General features: G+C 44.2%; 1 protein-coding gene across 1 annotated transcript; it reads right to left on the bottom strand.

The window, feature by feature from the left end:
• Positions 1-875: 875 nt before the first annotated feature.
• Positions 876-17,710, bottom strand: LOC310782091 (cap-specific mRNA (nucleoside-2'-O-)-methyltransferase 1-like). Its single transcript, XM_083642765.1, has 24 exons — positions 17,363-17,710; positions 15,652-15,768; positions 15,185-15,336; positions 14,734-14,892; positions 14,489-14,581; positions 13,785-13,856; positions 13,535-13,629; positions 13,341-13,413; positions 12,957-13,155; positions 11,056-11,174; positions 10,841-10,937; positions 10,243-10,375; positions 9,900-10,079; positions 9,745-9,801; positions 9,598-9,655; positions 9,402-9,470; positions 8,926-9,057; positions 6,064-6,189; positions 5,562-5,653; positions 5,072-5,140; positions 3,225-3,272; positions 2,624-2,736; positions 2,228-2,336; positions 876-1,985 (listed from the first exon to the last, which is right to left on the bottom strand). The coding sequence occupies exons 2-24, from the start codon at positions 15,761-15,763 to the stop codon at positions 1,850-1,852; spliced, it is 2,493 nt and encodes an 830-aa protein (XP_083498891.1). The 5' UTR covers positions 15,764-15,768; positions 17,363-17,710; the 3' UTR covers positions 876-1,849.
• Between the last annotated feature and the right edge of the window lie 4,888 nt (positions 17,711-22,598).

Here is a 22,598-nt window from a genome sequence, read left to right as displayed (position 1 = left end):
TATTACACATTATATCAGTAGCCTACATTTTTAGTTTGGAGTTGCAAACATAATTTTTCCTCTCTCCCACAAACACTGGATCTCAAATTCTACAACTACAAATCCTACTGTCACATGTGCTCAGTTGTTTTGCTCCAATACCTTCTTCATACAGCGCTAACCAACATTTTTTGTTAAAATAAGTTATACTGCACTTGCTTTCATATGACGGAGAAAATGCCATATACACCTGAAGGTGATGCGTGCGTCCCGTGCCTTGTCTCGAGATGCGGTGCCGTTTGTTTGGATAGCATCTCTTCCGTTTACATAACACGAGGGTGAACTTCAAAATAAGAGTCCTCCGCTTTACTATCGACATCATGTTTCGTAACGGTAAACAAAACACGTGTGTAAACATTGGCCTTCAGCTGGTGATCACTGATAATCATGCCATGACTCAACTATTAAATGATTAAATCAACTGTAACTAGAATAATACTGCCTAATACTACTATTTTTATACTGTGACTTTGACATGATGATTTTTGGCTAAGAAGGTGGATACACTATAGGCCCTACTAAAAGGTAAGTGGCTTTGACTATATGTCCCTAAATGTAAAGTGGTGCAGACTACCAGGGCAAACATATTGAGTAACCACAAACTAACGGTCATGATGATACAGAAATGAAGTTGACAGAGAAGGCGATAGAAAAGCGGCTTAGGAAAATCTTCAACATAGAAGATAGACAATTAACATAAGTCAAAGTTACTATTAGTAGGAGTAGTAGTGTTCGTATAATTATTTAGACTACAGTCTAAATCAAATTTCAAAACTCAAGCGAGTCAATTCTGGGAAGATCATGATCATGTCACTTTTATTTAATACATGGCCATTAATAACCACAAAAAGATTTTGATAGCTACCTTTACAAGAAAAAATAACTCATTATCTGCAGCATTTAACAAACATGAAACCGAGGATGAGAGTCCAGGAAACAGGAGGCAACCAAAAAAACAACACAGAGGCGTGTGGGCAGACATACCCGAACAGAACACCTCCCCAAAATTTGAACTCACACTCCAGGACAGACCAGATATCAATGAGAAGACATGCTACATCTGTAATGCATATAAGAATGTACATTTGTGAAATTGAGACAGCATGGGCAGGATAAGACATACTGTAATTAATATGTGGAGGGTACCAGCTGAAGAATTGCTAGGGCAGCAATAAGGGACCCAGTTTAGCGCGTGAGATTGGGCAACAGATCCTTGTCTTAGAGAAGCAAAGAGAGACGAGACGAGCATTAAAACAGCCCAGAGAGAGGCAGGCAAGAGTGTCTGTAGAATTTGAAGCATTGTGTAACCTACATTTGAAACTGCATCTAGTACTATCAATTTGCAGATGTCTCTAACTCTAATGCACATGCGCATGCACGCACACGCACGCGCACGCGCACGCGCACACACACACACACACACACACACACACACGCACGCACGCACACACACACACACGGCTTGGATGAGAAACTATAAAATCAATCTACAGGGACATGCAATCCAACATGATAATGGCAGTCTTTTTTTTCTTTTTTTGTCTCATTTTAGTATCAAATTGTCTTATGTGCCGAGTTCTGTTCATACTAATTCAGAGCCGAGGGCAGTGGAAAAGCCAGAAAGAGAGAGTGGTCTGTCAAATGTCCATTGCTTAAAAAGGCAGTGTCACTGCCAGACAATCCAGTAAACTATCCCCCACTTTGGCTCCAAAACTCCAATTACAACCCAGCTTGAACCTTTTTCTCAGAGCCAACATGATACATTCTGCGTCTAAGTACAAGTGCAGAGCGCTGGCACTGTGAGCGTCTTTCAGGGCTGGTACTTCTGGTGGATGAAGGACAGCACGTCGTCCTTGGACAGTTTCTCAGGGTCAACCCGCGTCTGGGAATCGTGAACTATGACCCCTTCCACCCACGCCCAGAAGAGCCGCTCCGAGTGGCAGACACTGTGAAATGAAAGACAATGAAATGACACTGCTTACAAATAAGACATCTTCAGATATGAAAATTATGTTGTGAGGTGTCCTCCAACATCCCACTACCATCACCCCCACCATAAAACTGACAATGTCTGATACATACTTCAAAAATCAAAACTTTTCCAACTCGTACAATCCGATGTCTTCATGTCTACAAGCAGGATCAGGAATAAATGTATTGAGTTATAGGTGGAGAGGACAGTACGTACTGGAAGGGGGCAACAGCGTTGGGCGGCAGGTCGTAGGTGGACTCCTTGGTTATCTTATTGTAGAAGAACTTCTTTTTAGAGTTCTTGCTGTAGGCCATGGTCCACGGCTCTAATAAGAGTAGCGAAAGGTTGGTGTGGGAGATATTTTGAATTCTCCTTTTCACACATTTATAACGCAAATACGTATGTCATATGTACAGTATGTATGTATGCTGGCACACAGGATTTTCACGTTGTACAGGTTCTACATGATTTAAAGACTACGACTAAAGGCTAACACTAATACAAAAGCAAAAAGCATCATCTGCAACACATGAGTCGACCACACAACAACACAACATTGTACAAGTTGTTTACCCCTGTTTTACATAACCAGGCACAAGTCTCACAACCAACCATTGACAGTCTTGATGATGTAGAGGCCCGTGGGAAGGAAGTGGCGGTCGTCTCTGCCGGTGTAGGACAGACGAGGGACTCCTCCTGAACTCTTTGTCAACTTCATCTCTAGTCTGGAGAGGGAAGAGCACAAAATAAGACCACAAGATGTCCTCCATCCTCAACATTTGGACTCTGACTGACATTCACTATACTATTGGACCCATGGGAGCTAGACCCTCTCCCTAGAAGTTAGACCCCCCTGGTCTCCAAAGCTTGCGGGACACACTCAAATTAACCATACTGATGTAAACTGATGATCACTTATGTATAAAATTGGTGATGTCACTCAAGCAGTCAATGATGATGTCATCATAGGTAATTAGAGCAATTAATCGGCCCTAATTACAAAATCTGGTTCCACTAGATCACCCACAGGGGTGTTCTTTACACTTCCTGATTCAGCCCGATCGCATGTAAAATTGCATAGCTGTAGCCGAACACAATTCTGCTCACTCACACACAGACAAACAAACAGACACTTGTTCTTATTATAGGATGATGAAACTTGCTGTGACATTCCACAGTTCATGATGTCTAAATCACAGTCATCTTGTCATACCTGACAAAGATCTTCTCCATCTCCTCCAGCCTATACACCTCCTTCACTCTGTTATGGGAAAATACAGATGTTACGTTAAAAATAGCACAAAAATCCATCACAGAAAGTTATTCCCTTCTACTGTTTATCAGAGAAAGCTTTCAAAATGTCCTAACTTTTGTTGAACGTATCAGTTGAATGGATCAGGCCTTGTATTCACTAGCAACCAGGGTTTTCCCTGGCTTTTTGGAGGGCTTAAGGTGCTGTGTCGCTGGGGGCTTAGGGGTACAAAATGTTCTGTTTTTCAATAACAAAAAAACATTTTGGACCATTATTATTACATATCTGTGCACAAACATTTGGAAAAGCCAGAGCAGATAATAAATAAACAACACACAAAAAGCTTAAAGCCCCATTCAGCAACTTTTCCAAGTTTTGCTATTGGAGAAACTGCGCCATCTGCGTGCAATAGTATCGATATCGATATCGCCGTTCAAAGTCAACAAAACACAGCGCCAGAAAGCTCTATGTACATGTTGTGACATCGGGTACTCACCACGTGATGAAATAATTTGTTTCAAATATACATACTACAGCATGCGCTGGGACGCGTCATCAGTGATGTTAACTGGGGTCGTGAGGTGTTTCGGGTCTGTCAACATCATACACCCTCGCCCAGTAGACCCAGCCGAGGCCGATTACGACCCCGACCCGCGTCCCAGAAGCAGCCGCTCACGGGTCAGCCTTCCTACTCTGTCTGCAACGTTGCCCGCGGAAGGGTTGATCACGCCCAATTCGCTGCAATAGAGTTAGTGCTACACCGCAGTATTGAGAGACCTTCGGTGCATGGAGGTCTAAGGCCCTGTGGGGTGATTCCAGGCCGGGCACCTCCTTCGTCTCACCAGAACCTCCCGCGGAAAAAGGCAATCCTACCATGCCGTACCATGGGCAGGAAGGATGCCTCAAGAAGGCCTGTGCGCTGCACGTCATTCGCCTGCGCCGAGCACCTCGCTCTAGCCTGAAGGACCCCAGGCCACGCCGATCTTTGCGCAGATTTTCAGGAGGCTGATCCGTAGCTTTTGTGGATTTCTCCCTCATGAGAGAGCCATTCTGGGGTGCTAAAACCCATCCCGTACCTGATGCCGTCTCTCCGACCGTCAACTGTCTCTCCAGCTTGTCACCAAACTATACTTGGTTGTCACCTAGTCTATTCCTAAGTGTCACTGGCCAGGGGGAGCCAGGATTTTAGTTTCAAATATACATACTACAGCATGCGCTGGGACGCGTCATCAGTGATGTTAACTGGGGTCGTGAGGTGTTTCCATAGTTACGTGAAACATCATTTTCGTAGCAAATCCACACCGAGTTACCTCCTTGTTTTCCTGAACACAACACTCCCGCTGTACAGAGCATGCACGCATCTTGCCTCCGGGACGCAGGCACCAAACTGCTTAGTCCCAGGAGAGGCCTTTGGAGGGCGGTGTGTGACCAATAGAGGTGACATCCCCCCTGTTACAAGTCACTCTACCATCTTCAATGACTAAAAAGCTGTTATATTAAGGTGAAAAAGTTACTGATTGGGGCTTTAAAGACAAAACTTGCTAAAGTAGTCCATTGGGGACCACCTAAGCCTTATAAGGTTAGGTAAAACCCTGGCAATAACCATTATGACGTGGGATTTATATAATCAGAAAAGTTGCTATTTAGAAATGTCATTAGAATGTTACACAACTTTTCCATGCCTGGACAACAGTTTACTTATTTTCTAACTGTTCAGTCTTCTGTTTCAGTGACAATAGGATCCCTGGAGAGAAATTTTAAAGGTGCAGTTCAAAATAATTATTTACAGAGTAGAAAACCTTCTGTACCTGATAGGGTTCATGTCTGGTCTGCTGGGCTTGGACACGGCCTTCACAAACTTCTCAGCCATCTGGATCCTGGACACATAATGGGCTTCACTTATTAGGTTCAGGTTATGGTTACTTTATTTGTACCCGTAGATAGATTTGTTTTGCAGAGACAGTCACACATTTTAGAAACACAGACAGTAGACAAACATAAAAGTACAAAGTACTCAAAGTTCCAATGATCAGTCACCAAATGACAAAAAACAAAGATAAAAATATATTTAGTTTTAACCGGTATGAAAATCATAATGCAAAAAACATTTAAAGTGCAAATCATAGTGTTGTGTTTGAACAGCTTTTGGCCTCTTCCACTGTTCTGAATGCACAGAAATATTGATATAATGTTGACAAAGGCTTTCATAGCAGATAAGTGGATTTGCTGTTTCGGTGCATATCGCTCGGGTTTGACACTGTGATGGAAACGTTGGGCATAAGAGTGACATCGTCCTACCTTTGGTTGAAGTGTTGATCTCGGACATCAGTGCCATTGAGTATTAGTGCATCCAGTACATGTACTGCATTGATTCTCCGCTGGGCTTTGCCCTGTGGACCAAACATGTAACATGTTCAACCACAGACACAAGCAGCAATACCCTCACCCTGATATAGTCAAAATAAAGTCCCACTCAGGCGTATTTTTTATGGCTGAGTCAGCAAAAATAAATCATATGCACAAACAGGGACATAGAAATACAGCAGAGCTCTACAAGCTTTGAGGTTTGAGGTAGTTGAAAATATTCACAATGCTGATAAAAGAAAAGTGCAATAAAATAACCCCTTCAATTCACTGAGGCCAATAATTGCAATAAATGAGCGTGATGACAATTGACAAACAAACAATATAGATTATTATTTCAGCCATGATAGTGCAGCTCGATATAGAAATGGAGCCAAGCAGAAGTAGTTTGATTCCTTCACTCCTGGTTCCTTCATGTATTCGCCCCTCCTCTCACCTCGCCCTTGAGCTCCTGGACGATCTCCACACTCAGAACTGTCTCTCTGGGAAGCTCCAGCTTGAAGGTCTGCAGTTTCTCCCAGCGCGCGGGCATCTTGCCATCCCACGTGTAGATCTGAGACTTCTGCAGAGGGCAAGAAACATGAGGAACATGGAGAGAACAGATATGAGGAGAACGGATGGGAAAAAGGTCTTGTGCACAGAGATAATCAACTCTGGAAGCAAGTATGCCTCTGTTGGCCTAGGACTGACCGAGATTCTCCCCCGCTAGATTACCACAGTCTAAATAAAACAATAACCTAAAGGTGAGTGGATCGCCCACTCCGTTGTTTCTTTTCCCAGAGAAATTGAATCAGTACCGAGCACAAAATAGTTCTATTTGATGGTACTGGGTGTCCCATTAACCTTTAGGACTGTATAGATAGGAGCAAAGGGGCCGGATATACTACTGGAAAGCAGAGGAAGCAGATATCATATGAGGAGAATCATGGAAATTACGATTGTGGGAGTTATGAAAAATGTCCACATACTTCTGCTTATCGATACAATATTGCTGAAACAAGAACAGACATGATTTGCGGAATATCGTTTTCTTCAAGGGGGACTTACCCCCCCAGATATGTGACAAAACGGCATGCTGCTTGATTTGAAAAAACCTATGGGAAAAACCAAGAAATGGCGGCGAAGATCGTCTCCTCTTGTCTCACTATACTCTTTGGCTGTGCTCAGACAGGAAACGTTGGGATTTTTTTTACCGGAAAACGACGCCATGACAGTTTGCCCACCGCATCAAGAAAAATGTTATATGAGAGCTACAAAATCTTTATAAATATCAACAACTAGCCAACGCTGCTGGCCTGTATGGAAACTGCGTTGCTCAAAATGGTTGAAAGTTATATCAATTTGGTCATTCAGTGGCGAACTACTCAACTGCCATTGACTCCCATGTAACTATTGTTAAAGTGACGCGAGCCGGCCGCAGCAGTGCACAATAGGCAGGACAAACTCCCCGCTCTGAACACGCTCTAATGTAATCACAATGGGAGATTTCCGCATTGAGCTAAACACGTTAACTTGTCCAACTTGTCCTCTAGAACGCTATGGAGTCGGTTTTTCATTTTTGTTTGGGGTTTTTCCGTGATTCTTGTCAAAAGGTGCAGTGCGCCATGTAAAAGTCATTTTACATGGCATCCTCCTCTCTTCTCTCTCTCTCTCTCTGCACAATGAAGTGGTTGAGTGGTTCTCAATGTGGGGTCCGGGGACCACCAGTGGTCCTTGAGAGGATTCCAGGATTCTCTGTTATCTCTCAACCTATATGGAATTCTGGACAAAATCATATCTAGGCTACATAAAAAATAAGAAAAATAAAAAGATTTGCATCTGAGAGACCAAATCTCATCATATGGGGGTCCATTGCCCCAATGTGAACTATATGAAAAAGGTTGGGAATGATTTACAGCAACACAGTTACTATCTTGAAATCCCATAGTCTTTGGTTCATCGTGATGTCAGGTTGTACCACATTTTGAGCATTTTTGAGGGCAAAAAAAGCAGGTTTGAACTCATAGAGGGCACTTATGCGACTGAAAATGATACAGATGGTACAATGTTAACAGTTTGGTCTCAAATGTGGAAATTTTGACCAGAATTCTTCACACACCACCCCAAAAGTCATATGGTTAAAAGCTGAAAAAAAGTGTTTTGGGGGTTAGTTAGACTTTAAGTGCTGCACACCGTGACAAAGTCCAGAGTGAAGTGGCTCTTCCTGACAGAATGACCTGAATTTCAGTCTTGATGCCCACAACACCTTATAGTGAGTTCAGACTACACGATCTGAGCCACTCAGCAACAGTTTTTGGAGCTTTCAGACTAAATCCCCCAGATCAGTGCCAAATCTGCGTTGGCTCTGCACTCGCAAATTGGCTGCTCGATTGCATTTTGTGAACTGTCTGCAGACGTGACCAGGGAGTTCGCTGACGAGTTACAGACGCCCGACAGATATCTAGCAGGCTAAACATCTGGCCGTGTCAGGGGAGTCATCAACGTGCTACAGCCAATGACAGCCCTTACACACCACAGCGATTTCTTTTCGTTCCTCTGTCCTCCTGTTTATAACTACAGTTTTTAGTTTTGCGGCACTGCTCGACATAAGGATTTATCACGACATTGTTTACTCCAAACAATTATGCCACTGTAGGAATCAGCCTGGCACAGCTGGCATCTGTTGACTAATTATGCTGTGCTTGCGCTGCAGACTATAAGCCCTCCGAGAGGGCAGGTGGTCTGAGCAGCAAAGACGGAGAGGGTATTTATGTTCTGCAAGCGTGTGTTTAGAAATAAAGCTGGCAGCAAGTTAGCAGACCTGTGTGAGACTGCGTTTGTGTTGATGAATGAGTGAATGAATTTATTTGGTGATCAATTAAAATAACACAACAGTACATATAGTAATGAAAGAACAGACAATATATCAATCACCGAGGATAAAAACACAAAAAAAAGTCAGAGGGCTTATTTCCATTGTGGTCCTCACAATGTTTTTGTGTTTGTTCTTCCGCTGCATCAGCGCACTTCTCGCATGTATTTTCGTGACAAAACGTGGCATGGAGACCAGACAGACTCGACACGGATTCCTCCTGGTGAAATATCTTGTGATGTGTGATCCACCCGCTCAGTCATACAGTATGAAAACCACCACAACTTCAAGACTCCCGATAACAAGACAGCAAGTTGTGTAACCTGAACAGAATAGCGATCTGACGACCGTCGTGTAGTGTGACCGTGCCAATAGCTACTGTATAATGCTGTATATATTTGAACTGGTCCTACGTCATGTTAGCGTTTTCCATCTCTTTAGACTCACCCCGAGTGATAGCAGGAAGAGCTGCTCGCCACCTCCCACAATGCACCGGTAGTCCAGGACATGATTGACCTTTTCTAGTGTGCTGGAGTTGAGAGGCATGAGCTTAGACTGGAACGACTCCTGATCCGAACCCTGAGGAGAAGCAGAGGGAGGGGGAGGCAGGGAGGCAGACATGGAGACAACTTTTTAAATCAGCCCAACTTATAGGACAGAACAAAGTGCACATCAGAGCTAGCGATGGGCATCAATAATCGAAAATCGATAATTGATCGTTAAGGAATCGTCGATCACGTGGATTTTTTTTATCTCTTTTTTTTATTTTGATCAAATAGATGAGTTCAAAGAATGCGTTTCACTATGTGGTCGCAACCAGGTGAGGGCGCAATCTAACTCGTTTTAGAAGACAGAAAACTCAACACTTAGGGGGGTGGGGCTGCCGAGGTGAGTGTGTTCAGTCACAACATATATCGACTGACCTTCATCAGTTCGGAGAATTTCACCTTGGGGTCTGAGGACGCAGGAGTGACTCTGGCCTTATCAGGGATCTGGAAATGGACAAAGACACACACTGTACCCAGAGGGGAAAAACACTTGGAAGGAGACTGGAGTATGTAGCTAAGAATCTTTGAGTCGTAGTCCACATTCAGCAAGTATCCCAGTTTGCCTGCTCACCCCCCAGAGCTTCATACACTCCTTCCTGATGTCGGCTTGCTTGGAGTCTGCAAGGGCCCTGCAGACACAAGCACAATCACACACTTAGCCACACTGAAATGGAGAGAAATACACATTATGGAGAGACGCAGGACATGAGGAACTCACGGGTCTACGACGTAGGCGTGGATCTTAGCCAAGGCCTTGATCTGGACCGCACAGTGGCTGCAGGGAGAATTAATTCGACCTCCATCAGTCACTCAGTCTGAACATGCAACAATTAAAGCCTTCATGGGGGTCCGCTGTGTCGTGTGTCTCTCTACCTCTCGTTGGAGTTGATCATGAACTGGTAGAAGTCGGTGTCTTCCTTGATGAGGCTCAGGGGAACCACATCAGTGACGTCACGCTCTGTGTTCCTCAGCTGGTTGAGTTTCAGGTTGACCTTGAACATGTACTCCCTTACAGCGTCGGAGCCAGGCTTTAGACCACGGCACACTATGTACCTGTGGATGGCAAAAGGGCAACGCAACAGGAGAGATTTACAGCGGCAGTATAGGCTAGATTTATTTTAACGCGAAAATATATATACAGTACCCGTCTTCTTATCACATAATGTACACACAGACACACACACACACACACACACAGAGATTCACACAGCCCTACCTCTCAGAGTTGGCAGGCCTGCTGGTGACCGGTTTGAAGAGGGAGACCCTGTCGAAGCAAAGGTAGAGCAGGTAGACCAGGCCCACACTGAAGGGAGTGAACAGGTCAAATGTCTTGCACACAAAATGGCCACCTGGGGGAGACAAACAGCACCACTATAAAATCAGTGGTCTGGCATTAGTCATGGACACAAATACACTTTAGCACACCAGCAAAAACACATGCGCATTTATTTGGGGGGGGGGTGAATTGATGAGGGAAAAAACACAAACATGATTCACAGTATTCAGACACATTTTGCATTTCAATCTCCATACTTTTTCAAAACTTTGATTTCTTTGAAATAATTAATTATTTTAATTTCCTGTGGAAAGACAGTAGGACAACTACAGGTACATAAAATGTGAAATATACATTTATTGGGACTAAACTAAACAGTAACATTCTCCTTACTTTTATAGATTTCTCTGAGCTGTACGAGTTGGACATTATCAATTTTCTTTTCCATACTTTGACAGATTTTCAAGACTTGTGTAGGAGCCATGGACAGACAACTGGACAGTCTGACGGACTATCTGACTAACTGACATGCACATACCTGTCCTGAGTGTAGACATGGCTGTGAGGAACTGACAGAGCAGCAGCTGTTTGCTCAGGATCTCCTGGATGTTCTCCTGGCCCTCCACAGAGAAACCCTACAATCACAGTGACAGTCATCACAAAACGTGCTTTCAAGCAGCCGAGTAGTGGATGTTGTAGATGTACTCCAGAATAAAAAAACAAAAGTTGGATGTGTGTGTGAGTTAGGCTCACCCCATCTGCCATCAGAAAGTGCAGCCCTCTCCTCTCCGTACTCTCCAGGACAAAGTTTCGGAAGGCGCTCACGTTTTCTGGACGAGTGATGTCACCGTCCCCATCCACCCCGCCTTCACCTGGGACACACAGAGATGGCAGGTTTTCACAGGGGAATTCACCTGGCTGGGACATCATTTTCTTTCTGTTCTCCCCCGTGTGTGTGACATTCATATTTTCTGGATGTCCTGCCGGTGAAGCTCCCCCTGTCAGGTGTAAAGAATCGGCTGGCAACTGCGAATGTGTTGGAGGAAGCATAGTGCTAGTCTCGGCTCTCCCCAAACCGGCAGAGGGTGGAGCAGCGACCAAGGCAGCAGGAGGGAAAATGGGCCAAGTACAATTTGGGGGAAAAAGGCGGGGGGGGGGGGGGGGGGGGTCATAAAAAAAAGTTAAAAATAAATAATAATAGATAGATTATACGGTATATACAGTATATATATATATATATATATATATATATATATATAAATATATATATATATATATATATATAAATATATATATATATATATTACATTACATTACGTCATTTGGCAGACGCTTTTATCCAAAGCGACTTACAATAACACATTTTTGTCAGCAATAGAGCGATCAACTATGCAACACAGTCTATGACAACTACAACATCTGAAGGAATACTGGTAAAGTTAAGTTAGTTGGTTTTTTGTTGTTGGTTTTTTAGAGAGAGGACAGAGGACAGAGGAGCTGTCTGGTGTACTGCCCTGTAGGCCAGTCCCAGTGTCTTGAATTTGATGCGTGCCGAGATGGGAAGCCAGTGAAGGTCCCGGAAGAGGGGAGTGACATGAGAGAATTTGGGTTGGTTGAATACCAGACGGGCTGCAGCGTTCTGAATGAGCTGAAGCGGTCGGATGTCGGCGGCAGGTAGGCCGGCCAGGAGCACGTTGCAATAGTCCAGGCGGGAGATGATAAGTAACTAGACCAGGAGTTGAGTCGCTTCCCTCGTGAGAAAGGGACGGATTTTGCGGATGTTGTAGAAGGAGAACCTACAGGAGCGTGCTGTCGCAGCTATGTTGGCCGAGCAAGACAGCTGGTTGTCAAGGATCACCTCAAGGTTCTTAGCCGTTTGGGAGGGAAGCACAGTGGTATTGTCAATGGAGATGGAGAGATCTGCGAGAGGGCAGATAGGAAGCAAACCAGGAGTGTGCAGAACCTGAGATGCCGAGGTCAGACAGAGTGGAAAGAAGGATTTGGTGGTTGACTGTGTATCGAAAGCAGCGGAGAGGTCAAGGAGGACAAGGACAGAGGAGAGGGATGAGGCCTTAGCAGTGTGAAGGGCCTCTGTGACTGCAAGAAGAGCTGTCTCAGTAGAGTGAGAGGCCTTGAAACCGGACTGCAGAGGGTCCAGGAGGTCATTCTGGGAGAGATAGAGAGAAAGTTGGTCGGACGCTGCTCGTTCGAGGGTTTTGGAAAGGAATGAGAGAAGAGAGACAGGTCTGTAGTTCTGAATAGCAGTAGGGTCAAGAGAGGGTTTCTTAAGCAGAGGCTTGACTCTTGCAGTCTTTAGAGCAGGCGGAACAAGACCAGAGGACAGAGAGGAGTTTATGTAGGTAGTGAGGAAGGGAGATATGTCAGGTGAGATGGTTTGGAGGAGAGAGGAACGGATAGGATCGAGGGGGCAGTAAGTGGCTCGGTTAGAGCTGATGAGTTTAAGTACTTCATCAGGAGAGAGGGGAGAGAAGGAAGTAAATCCGTGGACGGGGGGCAGAGAAGCAGGATTGGAGTCGGGAGTGTTAGTGAGGGTAACTGGAGGATGGAAGGCGGAGCTGATGTCATCCACCTTTTTGGTATATATATATAGTCCCTATACTGTATATACACACACACACACATTGTGGGCATACCATAGTAAGGCTCAAACAGTTCGCTAGGCGCTGCAAAGAAATCTTCCAGTTTGAAGTCGCAAGGTCCTTTTAGCGTCATGCCGAAGCCCTTGGCATGCCAGCGCCTCTTCCACAGCACGTACTCTGAGAAGCCGCCAGGTCCTGCACAGACATCACCGAAGTACAGGAGCTCGCCCTCACGGTCCTTTGTCAGATTTTTCTACATGGTGAGAGAGGACAAAGATACTTCTGTTTGTCTCACAATCTGATGATGTGGTCTGATCCAATGAAGGTGTGATGCAACATGTATCAAGATTCAAGATTCAAGATTTTTATTGTCACTCCGTAGTACAAGTATCACGTGTGAAATTCTTGTGCTATCAGTGTTTGCTTTGACCAACTCACCCCTTGTGAATCCTTTGGGTTGGTGAACATATGGTCAAAGCAACTGTCGATGTTGGCCATTTTCATTGCAGCTCTAAATATGATAAAATAAAAATAATAACATGTCAATGTCTCTAGAGGGGTAGAAGGATACATTATGCTCTATTTAACAACTGTAAGCCATTTTAGTGGTCAGTAACCATCGAAGGACTGACCTGTTGAGGAAGAATGCTCCTCTGATGGTCTCGTAAGGGTTGGAGCGTGTCCGTGCTCTCCTCATCTCCTCGCCCTCCAGGGTATCAAACACAGTCTGAACACAACATACAGAAACAGTGAGATGTTCCACCTGATTTGTTGCTCTGTTTGCTATTATTTTATTTTTTTTCCATTTGATATAAATCAATGTCCTTCTAGTATTATAATAAATACTGAACTGAGTAGAATGTGTTTTAGGTTATAACTCACCTTGCACCTAAGCACGGTGTGCAGGAGATCTTCAGTGCAAAACTCTGTCTCATCCTCAATCTTTAATTTCCTCTGCAAGTAATCAAAAAAGAAGGAAATGTTTGTAAAAGAGTATACAGAATGAATGTATATGACATATATTAATCTAAGAGTGGTGTGTGTGTGTGTGTGTGTGTGTGTGTGTGTGTGTGTGTGTGTGTGTGTGTGTGTGTGTGTGTGTGTGTATGTGCGTGTGTGTGCGTGTTAGGGATGTTCCAAAGCGACTAATTTCCGTCGACGAGTCTCTTTTTTTGACTATTCGACTAGTCTATAAGTAAGAAAACACTCACTAAACAGTTTTATCTGACACAGCCTACATACTGTACAACCTTATATTGATTTTCTAGATCAAAATACTGCCAAACCGGAAACGCTGGTTTTACGAGATGTCATACCATCTCTGTCCACTCCCACTTGGTGGTTTGTTTACATCCAGGCAGGAGCAGGGAGGGGGGCTATCGCCTGCCGGGCGGCTGTGAGACGCAACATTTACATAAGTACTGTATAATGGTGTTGGTCATTATTAATTGAATTATTAGTTTCAGTATTTTCTGGTGCCGACTAGCAACATGGGGCCATTTAAACGATTAACCGACTAGTCGCGCACATCCCTAATGTGTGTGTGTGTGTGTGTGCGCGTGCGTGCGCGCGTGTGTATGCACTACCGGTCCCAATGCCATCCAGTCCTTTAGCTCATCTGCATCTGGGATCTCTGTAGAGCATTCTGGGAACCACTCTACTTTCTCTACAGCACTGGGCTGGACAGACAAACCGATAAAGAGACAGAGGAGAGAAAACAGAGAGGGGGAACCACAAACAAATACCGTCTGATTCTCAGCTATAATCCAAAATACAACTGCAAGCCATGTTTTTGAGTAATGGTCATTAATATTACTACTCCAGTCCGTACCTCTGGTTCATCTTGCCAGTCGATATTGAGCTCCCTCTGGAAGCCCTTCAGCATGAGGCCCAGACCCCGTCTCCCCCGCTGGGTCGACGCCTCCACAATCTCCTTGCGCCCCTGGCCAAACTTACCCAGACCTTCACCCTCACGGAAACCCATTTTGGCCTGAAGGTGAAGATGGGAAGGTGAGACAGAACATGGGAATGAGGGAAAAGACATTGGAACATGTTTCTTGTCCCCTCTGCATTATTTCCAAAGTAAACTACAAATTTAAGAATCTATCTCTGTACACAAAAACTGATACATAATAGCCAAAATTGTAAAATCCAGTGAGTAATTCTAAGTGACACAATACAGGCACAATAAGAATGAAAATCAATAAGGCTTTAAAAATGTGACAATGTGAGGTTCAAAGACAACACGTTACAATGTGCCAGTGAGGGTTTCTACACTTTACCATGAGTTTCTGGGACACACTGTTGTACATGGTGAAGTTGTTGGAGGAGCTCTCTGTGGGGGTGTCTGTGTCTGGGACATTTGATATTATGGGCATGGAGAATCCTGGTCTGTGATCCTCCTGGTCACTGTGTGAGTCACTTTGGCTGGAGTCTGGACAGGACCAAACCAACAGACATCCACACATACATGCATACAGGTGCAAACCGAAAGACACAGACGAAGCAGACAGACACAAGAGTAAACAAGAAACGGTGAGGTCACAGCCTGAGCCCCCATTATAGCCTACAACAAATTCAATCAGACCTTCCCTATTATATGCTGAGACCAACAAGAAGGTACGGTATTCATAATGAATTATGATACAAAAACGTCACACCTTCCACTAAAATAATGCATAGCAGTATTTTAAGCATTATTTTAAGGGGGACATTTTCCACACCACGATTGCGCTGCTTATTGACTGACCTTGACTGGTTGAGAGCAGCGGTGACTCCTCATCTGAGCTGCCATCATCACGGCGCTTCTTAAGCTTAGTCAGCTGCTGCGGTGCCGACGCTGGATCGACTCTCCTCTTCATTGTGACTGAAACAGAGACAAGAGGACAGTCAGGACTCAGGAGAAGAGAGACGATGAATGAGATGCAACAGAGCACAACGAGGAAGAAGACCAGGGGATGCAAAAGTGAGCATAGGACCTATAGGCCAGAGGTTGCGTTAAGACTTTCTCATAGTCTGTCATTTTGACAGACAGGGTCATAAAAACATTTATATTTATTACGTATGTTAAAATGACAGATTTCAGATTTGTCTGTCATTCAAAATTGGTGAAAGATGGGAAATATTTGGTTAACACGGCCACTGCTGTAGGCATAACTGTGGGTTAAGCTAATAGAAAAATAAATGGGAAATGGGCCAGAATAGCAGAGTGCACCTTCATGTACACATCGATTACAGCAATATGAGTATGACAATGATGCATTAGGCATGGTTAGTTAGGGCTGGGTACCAGTACTCAATGCCTTTAAGGTATCGACCGAATAACCGAGTACCAAGTAGTATTGAAATGTCTCCAGTCAAACGATACCTGCATTTGATCTTCTTTTTTTTTTACACAAATCTAGAAAAAAAACCTATTTGTATGGTTTTGTTCACAGCCAATCACCACAATCATTCTTCGATTTGAATGTGACATGTAATTGGCCCACTACTGGAGCAGCTAGTAGTCTGTGGTGGTGACGGAGTTGGCATTTCAGCATGCCGATGAAAGGTATTGAATTAAGTACTCTATTGGTATTGGTATCGCTTTCACTAATTTTGTAAACGATACCCAGCCCCATTAGTAATGGATGTGTACTGACTGAGGAGTTTTATTTAAAGCAGTATACAATGTTGGTGACTACAACAGTAGATATTGCAATTTGCAACCCATACTACATTGCTACATACTGTAGGTCAGACAATTATTGGGATTTGGTGAATGTGGGGACTAGAAATTAAATTCAAGCTAGATACAACAATCAATTAGGGCTGGGCGATAAATCAATCAATAGCATCGGGGATAGACAATTCATCAATACAATACTTCAATATATATCGATATGTCCATTGATAATGGAGCATGTTACGAGTGACATTCAAACAGCCAATCAAAAAGACAAATCCTAAAGTTCCCATCTCAGCAATATTTATTACACAGCTGCAACACTCAATTTGTGTTTTTAATTGTTGTGTTAACATTAAAACTATTACCTGTCTACATTGATAAATAAGCTGGTTCAAAATAAAGTGGTTAAATTCAAGCTTTTTCTTGTGGTCTTTATTAAAAAATAGGTCATTAGAAAATATCAATAATGATCGATATTGACAGATATGACATTTTATATCGATAATGTTTGGCTATATCGCCAAGCCCTACAATCAATAGTCAAAATACATGTGTTGCATGACTTATGAAGTCATTTGATAAGAGGAACATCAGCTACTTGGGCACTCAGTCACATCAGCATCCAAGAGAGCACCAGCTGCCACGCACACATACATAGCTAGCTTTAGTCATGTCAACATCACCATGTCAAAAGTAAAACGCTTTCCGCGTTATTCCCCAACGTTACAAGGACTGGACAAGTATTATAAAAACTGAAGACACTCGCTATTATTATTATTATTATTAGCATTACCTCTTGCTTATGTTGCAGATATCAATAGCCAGCTACCCGACCTACAGTAGGGTAAAGTTGGCCCATACCACAGTCCAGGCTATTATTCTGCGGGGAAAAGCTTACAAGTAAAGAAAATGTTGTTGGTTACTGACAGTGGGGTGTTTCACTTTCCTCGCTGTCTCTCAGAAACCAAACTCAGCGAAGAAACTGCGCAGGCAGCCCGGTGCAGCTATTACTAAACGTTAGTTGTTAGCTTAGCTGGGCAGCTAGCTTTACCAGCTCGACTGGACAACTTAACTCTCCTTTGGAGAAGAACAAGCACCCGACACTTCGCCGACAGATCTTATTTTCAGATATTTATCGAGAGTCTCCAGTCCCATTTTATTTACAGGTAAACCTTGTTTATAAAAACGTTATTTATCGAAGTCCATATTAGCCCGCGTTCTGTTTCAGAGTTTTTAGGGGTCCTTCGATATTTTCAGACACACATTAATGACGCGCGTGACGGAATGAGTGTCCCAACAAATGCCTGCGTGTAATACGGATCTTGAATTATTTGCTGGTAAAAGCACGAGACGTATGAACTGATTAACATGATGGGAACTTCCCAACATGTTAAGAAATTAGCAAAAACCGCTCATTTCTGAACATGCATTCAGAGAGCTAGCGCTACTACATTTCTCCAGCAGGTGGCAGTGGTTGCCACTTTTTATTAGTTGCACTATCTATGCTTGGACTATTAAAAACGCAAGTTCTGCTTGTCCTGCAGAAATGCACTACAGCAGATTGCTCACTGACTGTATTGTCAAAACAAGGTAAAAAATCCGGCTCCTCATTTTGGATACCCCCCCCCCCTCCACACACACACACACACACACACACACACACACACACACACACACACACACACTCTCTCTCTCTCTCTCTCTCTCACACACGCACGCACGCACACACACACACACACACACACACACACTATTTTTTTTTTTTTTTTTACACATTCTGATGTAGTAACCAAACTACGGGCACAAATATGATCAAATTTAGATTTGATCCATACTTGACCGTACTAATTAAACTAAAGTTAAACGATGTACAGATTCCAAAAGTTTGTCTAGCAGCATAGTTTAGCTGGCCCTCTTGCTGGGAGGCTGGGAGCATTTTGGCTCATTACTAACATCAGGCTCTATGGGATACTTGCCCTCCTCTTACAGGTTCTGCTGGATCCTGAGACCCAGCTGCAGGTGAGGCTTTGCCAGAGGAGTAGTACAGCATGCCACCCATCAGGCACCCAATGTGGGGGACGTGCCCGGGGGCCAGCCTGGCAGAACGGCAGCGTTACAGTGGAAGCTGTCCTCCATGGGCTCATTGAGGGCCTGCAGGTTCTCCTGCTCACCCTCTCGCCTTTCGAGAGCCTTATAGATGGAGGGAGAAGGAAGGGACAGGTCAGCAGTGACTTTCAACCTTCTGGCTTGTGAGTTTACATAAAACCTTAATTGCATTGTTTATATCTGACTATTCGTTTCTGATCAATCCTGCATGCCTTATTAGATTGGGTGGAGAAGATGCGGTAATATGTTCTTGGCATCTGTGTGAAGGGATCCTTCCAACAATCTGTCAAGGTTATACTATATCTGTTGGTGTTTAGAGGAAAACACAATTACAATAATTATGTCCAATGATAGGCTGAGATAGAATGATTTATGATGACAGCCCCGGGACTATATCTCTCTGACATCCGTCCCCTCCTCCCCTCCCGCCGACACCTTCAGGGGAAGCCTCAGGGCTCCTTCGCCCCCATCTGACACCCGCTGATGACCCTGCCCCATCCCCTCCACAGGCTGCACTATTATATCACAGCCAACCAGGTGAGGAGAGAGCTGGAGATACTTCATTTTTAGGCAAGGCTGTGGGTGTTGAAGGCTTGTGGTGGAGTTCAACATGAGTCGGCACCTCAAGAGAGTTCCTGTGCTATAGAAAACATCATGCCTGGTGCCAGTGCCTAAGAAGGAGTGTCCCATAGTCCTCAAATACTACAGGCCAATAGTACCAACCTCCCACATAATGAAGGTCATGGAGAGACTGGTCCTAGCACACCTCAGACCACTGGCCAGCTCTTCATTAGACCCCCTGCAGTTTGTGTATCAGCCACATGAGGGTGTGGATGATGCGATTCAATGATATTCCTGTTGCAGAGGGCTTATTCCATCCTCGACACACCTATCTCCTTTCCTGTCACCCTCTACATGGCAGATTTCCAGTACATGTCAGAATTTTCAGATGACACTGTCATTATGGGGTGTGTGTGGAGGGTGGCTGGGAGGCGAGTACAGGGGCCTCCCGGGCACCCTGCACACACCCCACAATGGCAGTGTCATCTGAACATTTGTGCAGGTCCCCGTGGTGTGGCGAAAACCAGCTGCAGCTGAACGTGGCCAAGACTAAAGAGATCGTGGCTGTTTTATTCTGTTCCATGAAGAACTATCCTTATATTAAAGCTTTTTAATGAAGAAGAGTGCCTTGGAATCTCCTTTGATGAACTAAAGAGATCGTGGTGGATTTAAGACGGAAGAAAGCCCCACCTGCTCCGGTCTACATCAGTGGAGATTGTTAACTCCTATACAAGTTGTACCTGGGCGTTACTTCAGGCTCAGGTCCTTCGATGTCTTTTTATTTTTATTTTTTTATTATGCTATTACAGATACAGGCTTCATGAACAACATTCAGAGAGCCTAGCATTGATCTGCAGCTACTCATACATATATGTGAGACTGATTAAGTATGATAAATAGAAGTCCTTGAGTTTTTAGGGTCTCGTGCTGAGGAGGTGTTTGTTCAGTCTCTTCTTGAAGGCATCAACACTGCTTGATGTAATGTCTCCAACAACCATGGGGGGAAGGCTGTTCCATGTTGCTATGGCAGAGTGGAGAAAGCTCCTGTCCAGGCATTTGGTGTTTGCCCTGGGCAGTGACAGGGCATGGTTGGGTGGGAGCCTCCGGGTGGTTCGACCTGGGACATGAGCGGGGGGTAGCAGCGCTTTCAGGTCTGCTGGGCACTTGGTAGTGTGCATTTAGAAAATAACAGTTGTTGCAGCAACTGTTCTGCGATGGCTCAACTTGGTGATGGCAAAATCCTTATGGGCAGAGTCCTCATCCACACCTATGATTTTAATTGCCTTTTTCTGGATATTATCCAGCTGCCTGAGAGTTGTTTGTGAGGCATTCATCCAGGCAAGGCAGGAGTACTCCATGATGCTCCTGACCTGGGTTTTGTAGATGTTGGCTCGGCCTCTAGGATCAAGCTTGTTGGCCAACCTCCGCATTGCTCCGAGACGTTGTCCAACACGTTTACAGATGTTAGAAAGATGGCTGGTCCAGTGGAGTTTTCTGTCAAAGTGAAGTCCTAGGACATCCATCTGCTCACCGAGCCTGATTTTAGTACTCCCAAAGAAGAGCTCAGGACAAGATGGATACCTCTTTCTGGATAGAATCATTGCCTGACATTTGCTGGGCTCAAAGGTGACCTTCCAGGCATCAGCCCACTTTCTGATGTTGTCCAGGTCTTTATTTAGGCTGACTGCCACCTCAGGCGCATTTGATGGTGTTATGGGTGCGAAGATGGTGGAGTCGTCCGCGTACAGAAACATGTTGTTCTGACAGTGTCCCACAAGATCATCTATGAAGATGGAGAATAATAATGGGCCGAGAATGGATCCCTGAGGTACTGATGCGTTGATGGGGCATGGTGATGAGGATTGACCAGAGAGTACAACTCTGATAGATCGTCCTTGAAGATAGTTCTGTAGCCATGTGTGTAGTTTACCAGTTATGTCTGTTATGTCTGTAATAAGATGCTCATGTTTTACTAGCCTGGGTGAACCCAGCCTTCAACGTGACGTCACAGACTATGCCTGTACACAGAGGTCACGTGGAGGCTGGGTTCACCCAGGCTACATGTGTCTTTAATAACCCAACCCTGGGTGGCATCAAAGCAAAGGATGCCAACAAACTCAATGAACTGATTTTAAAAAAATGCCGGCGATTATGGTAATACCCCCCACCCCCTCTATGACATGATAGCAGGCAAAATAGCACCTTTTAGTAGCAGACTAATTCCATTGTGTAAATGAGCAATGAAGCACTCACACTATCTTACTCATTCTTACACATAAATGAGCAAACCTACGTATGTATGCATCCTCTCCATTTCATTTTCCTCAGACACCGTCAGCCTGACAGCGTTCATTTGGCACGGGTACCAGCAGGGGTCCCGAGCAGCACATTGTGACAGGGCTGGGTTTTGACTAAATGGTCAAAAATGGCTAATTAGTGGCCAAAATGAGTGAAGACACGCAGGTTCAGCACCAAGGAGAGCTCCATTCGTTAGCTACTAATGAAGCTCACCTGAGCGGAGTTGGAATCAGCCAGGGAAGTGGGCTGTGAAAGCCCTCTGAGGAGAGAGGAGCGGCTGCATGCTAACTCTGTGAGCGAGGCCTGACTAAATGGCCAGCTATTGTGTTCCAACGGGTATCAGAACTATAGTCTAAATGTATAATGTCCCTTATGTGATTTCAGTGTGAGCACGCAGAGACTGACAGGCTTATTTGGCTTCCAGTAAAAGCTCTTCCTTTCGTGATGCAGGTTGGAGCGAAAGTGTCACAGCATTGCATGTCTACACTGATGAAGAAAGCAGCTGAGTCTGCACACACAGTCCCTCTGAGAAGAAACCGTGTCACTTCTGTTTACACCAGAGACAGCAGATCTGACGAAAAAACAACTATAGCAATCCTATGATACGTTTTACAATATTATATGATACAAAATACCATAGGAGTTTTTAAAAAAACATAGCATGTGTACAAGCCAAGGTAAGGTCACTGAGTATGACTCACTATAAGGCCCTATAGAAAAATGATTCTAATTAGTTTTCATAATGTGATAAAGCACTGATGGCACACACCTGAAACACCAAATTAATGTATACAGTATTAAGGGTAGTTATGACTACTATTACCTTGTGTGAGTTTTACAATCCAAACACTAGATTGGATGGACATTTTAAATGCTGTGATTATTAATCATAAAACAGCAGTCAATTGACAGCCCTTGGCATGTATAGTGTAAACAAACCTATTTGGCAGAATAATATTTATAGAATATAAATTTCACCCAGAGAGACTGGATAAGGCATTTTTGAACTAGGCTACTAGTACGAGTTTTGCCTTGTTTAGTCCACTACCTCAGCTCTATAATAT

This window comes from Poromitra crassiceps (genome assembly GCF_964638095.1).
Source record: "Poromitra crassiceps genome assembly, chromosome: 9".
Lineage (NCBI taxonomy): Eukaryota > Metazoa > Chordata > Actinopteri > Beryciformes > Melamphaidae > Poromitra > Poromitra crassiceps.
Note: the sequence above shows the minus strand (reverse complement) of the source record. Positions and strands in the feature narration are given on the sequence as shown.

Coding starts and splice junctions, on each gene's coding strand:
- LOC310782091 (XM_083642765.1), bottom strand. CDS start 15,763: ATGAAGAGGAGAGTCGATCCAGCGTCGGCACCGCAGCAGCTGACTAAG. Junction 10,376..10,840: donor CATGTCTACACTCAGGACAG/GTATGTGCATGT, acceptor TGTCTCCCCCAG/GTGGCCATTTTGTGTGCAAG. Junction 5,654..6,063: donor TCCAGGAGCTCAAGGGCGAG/GTGAGAGGAGGG, acceptor TTTGGTCCACAG/GGCAAAGCCCAGCGGAGAAT.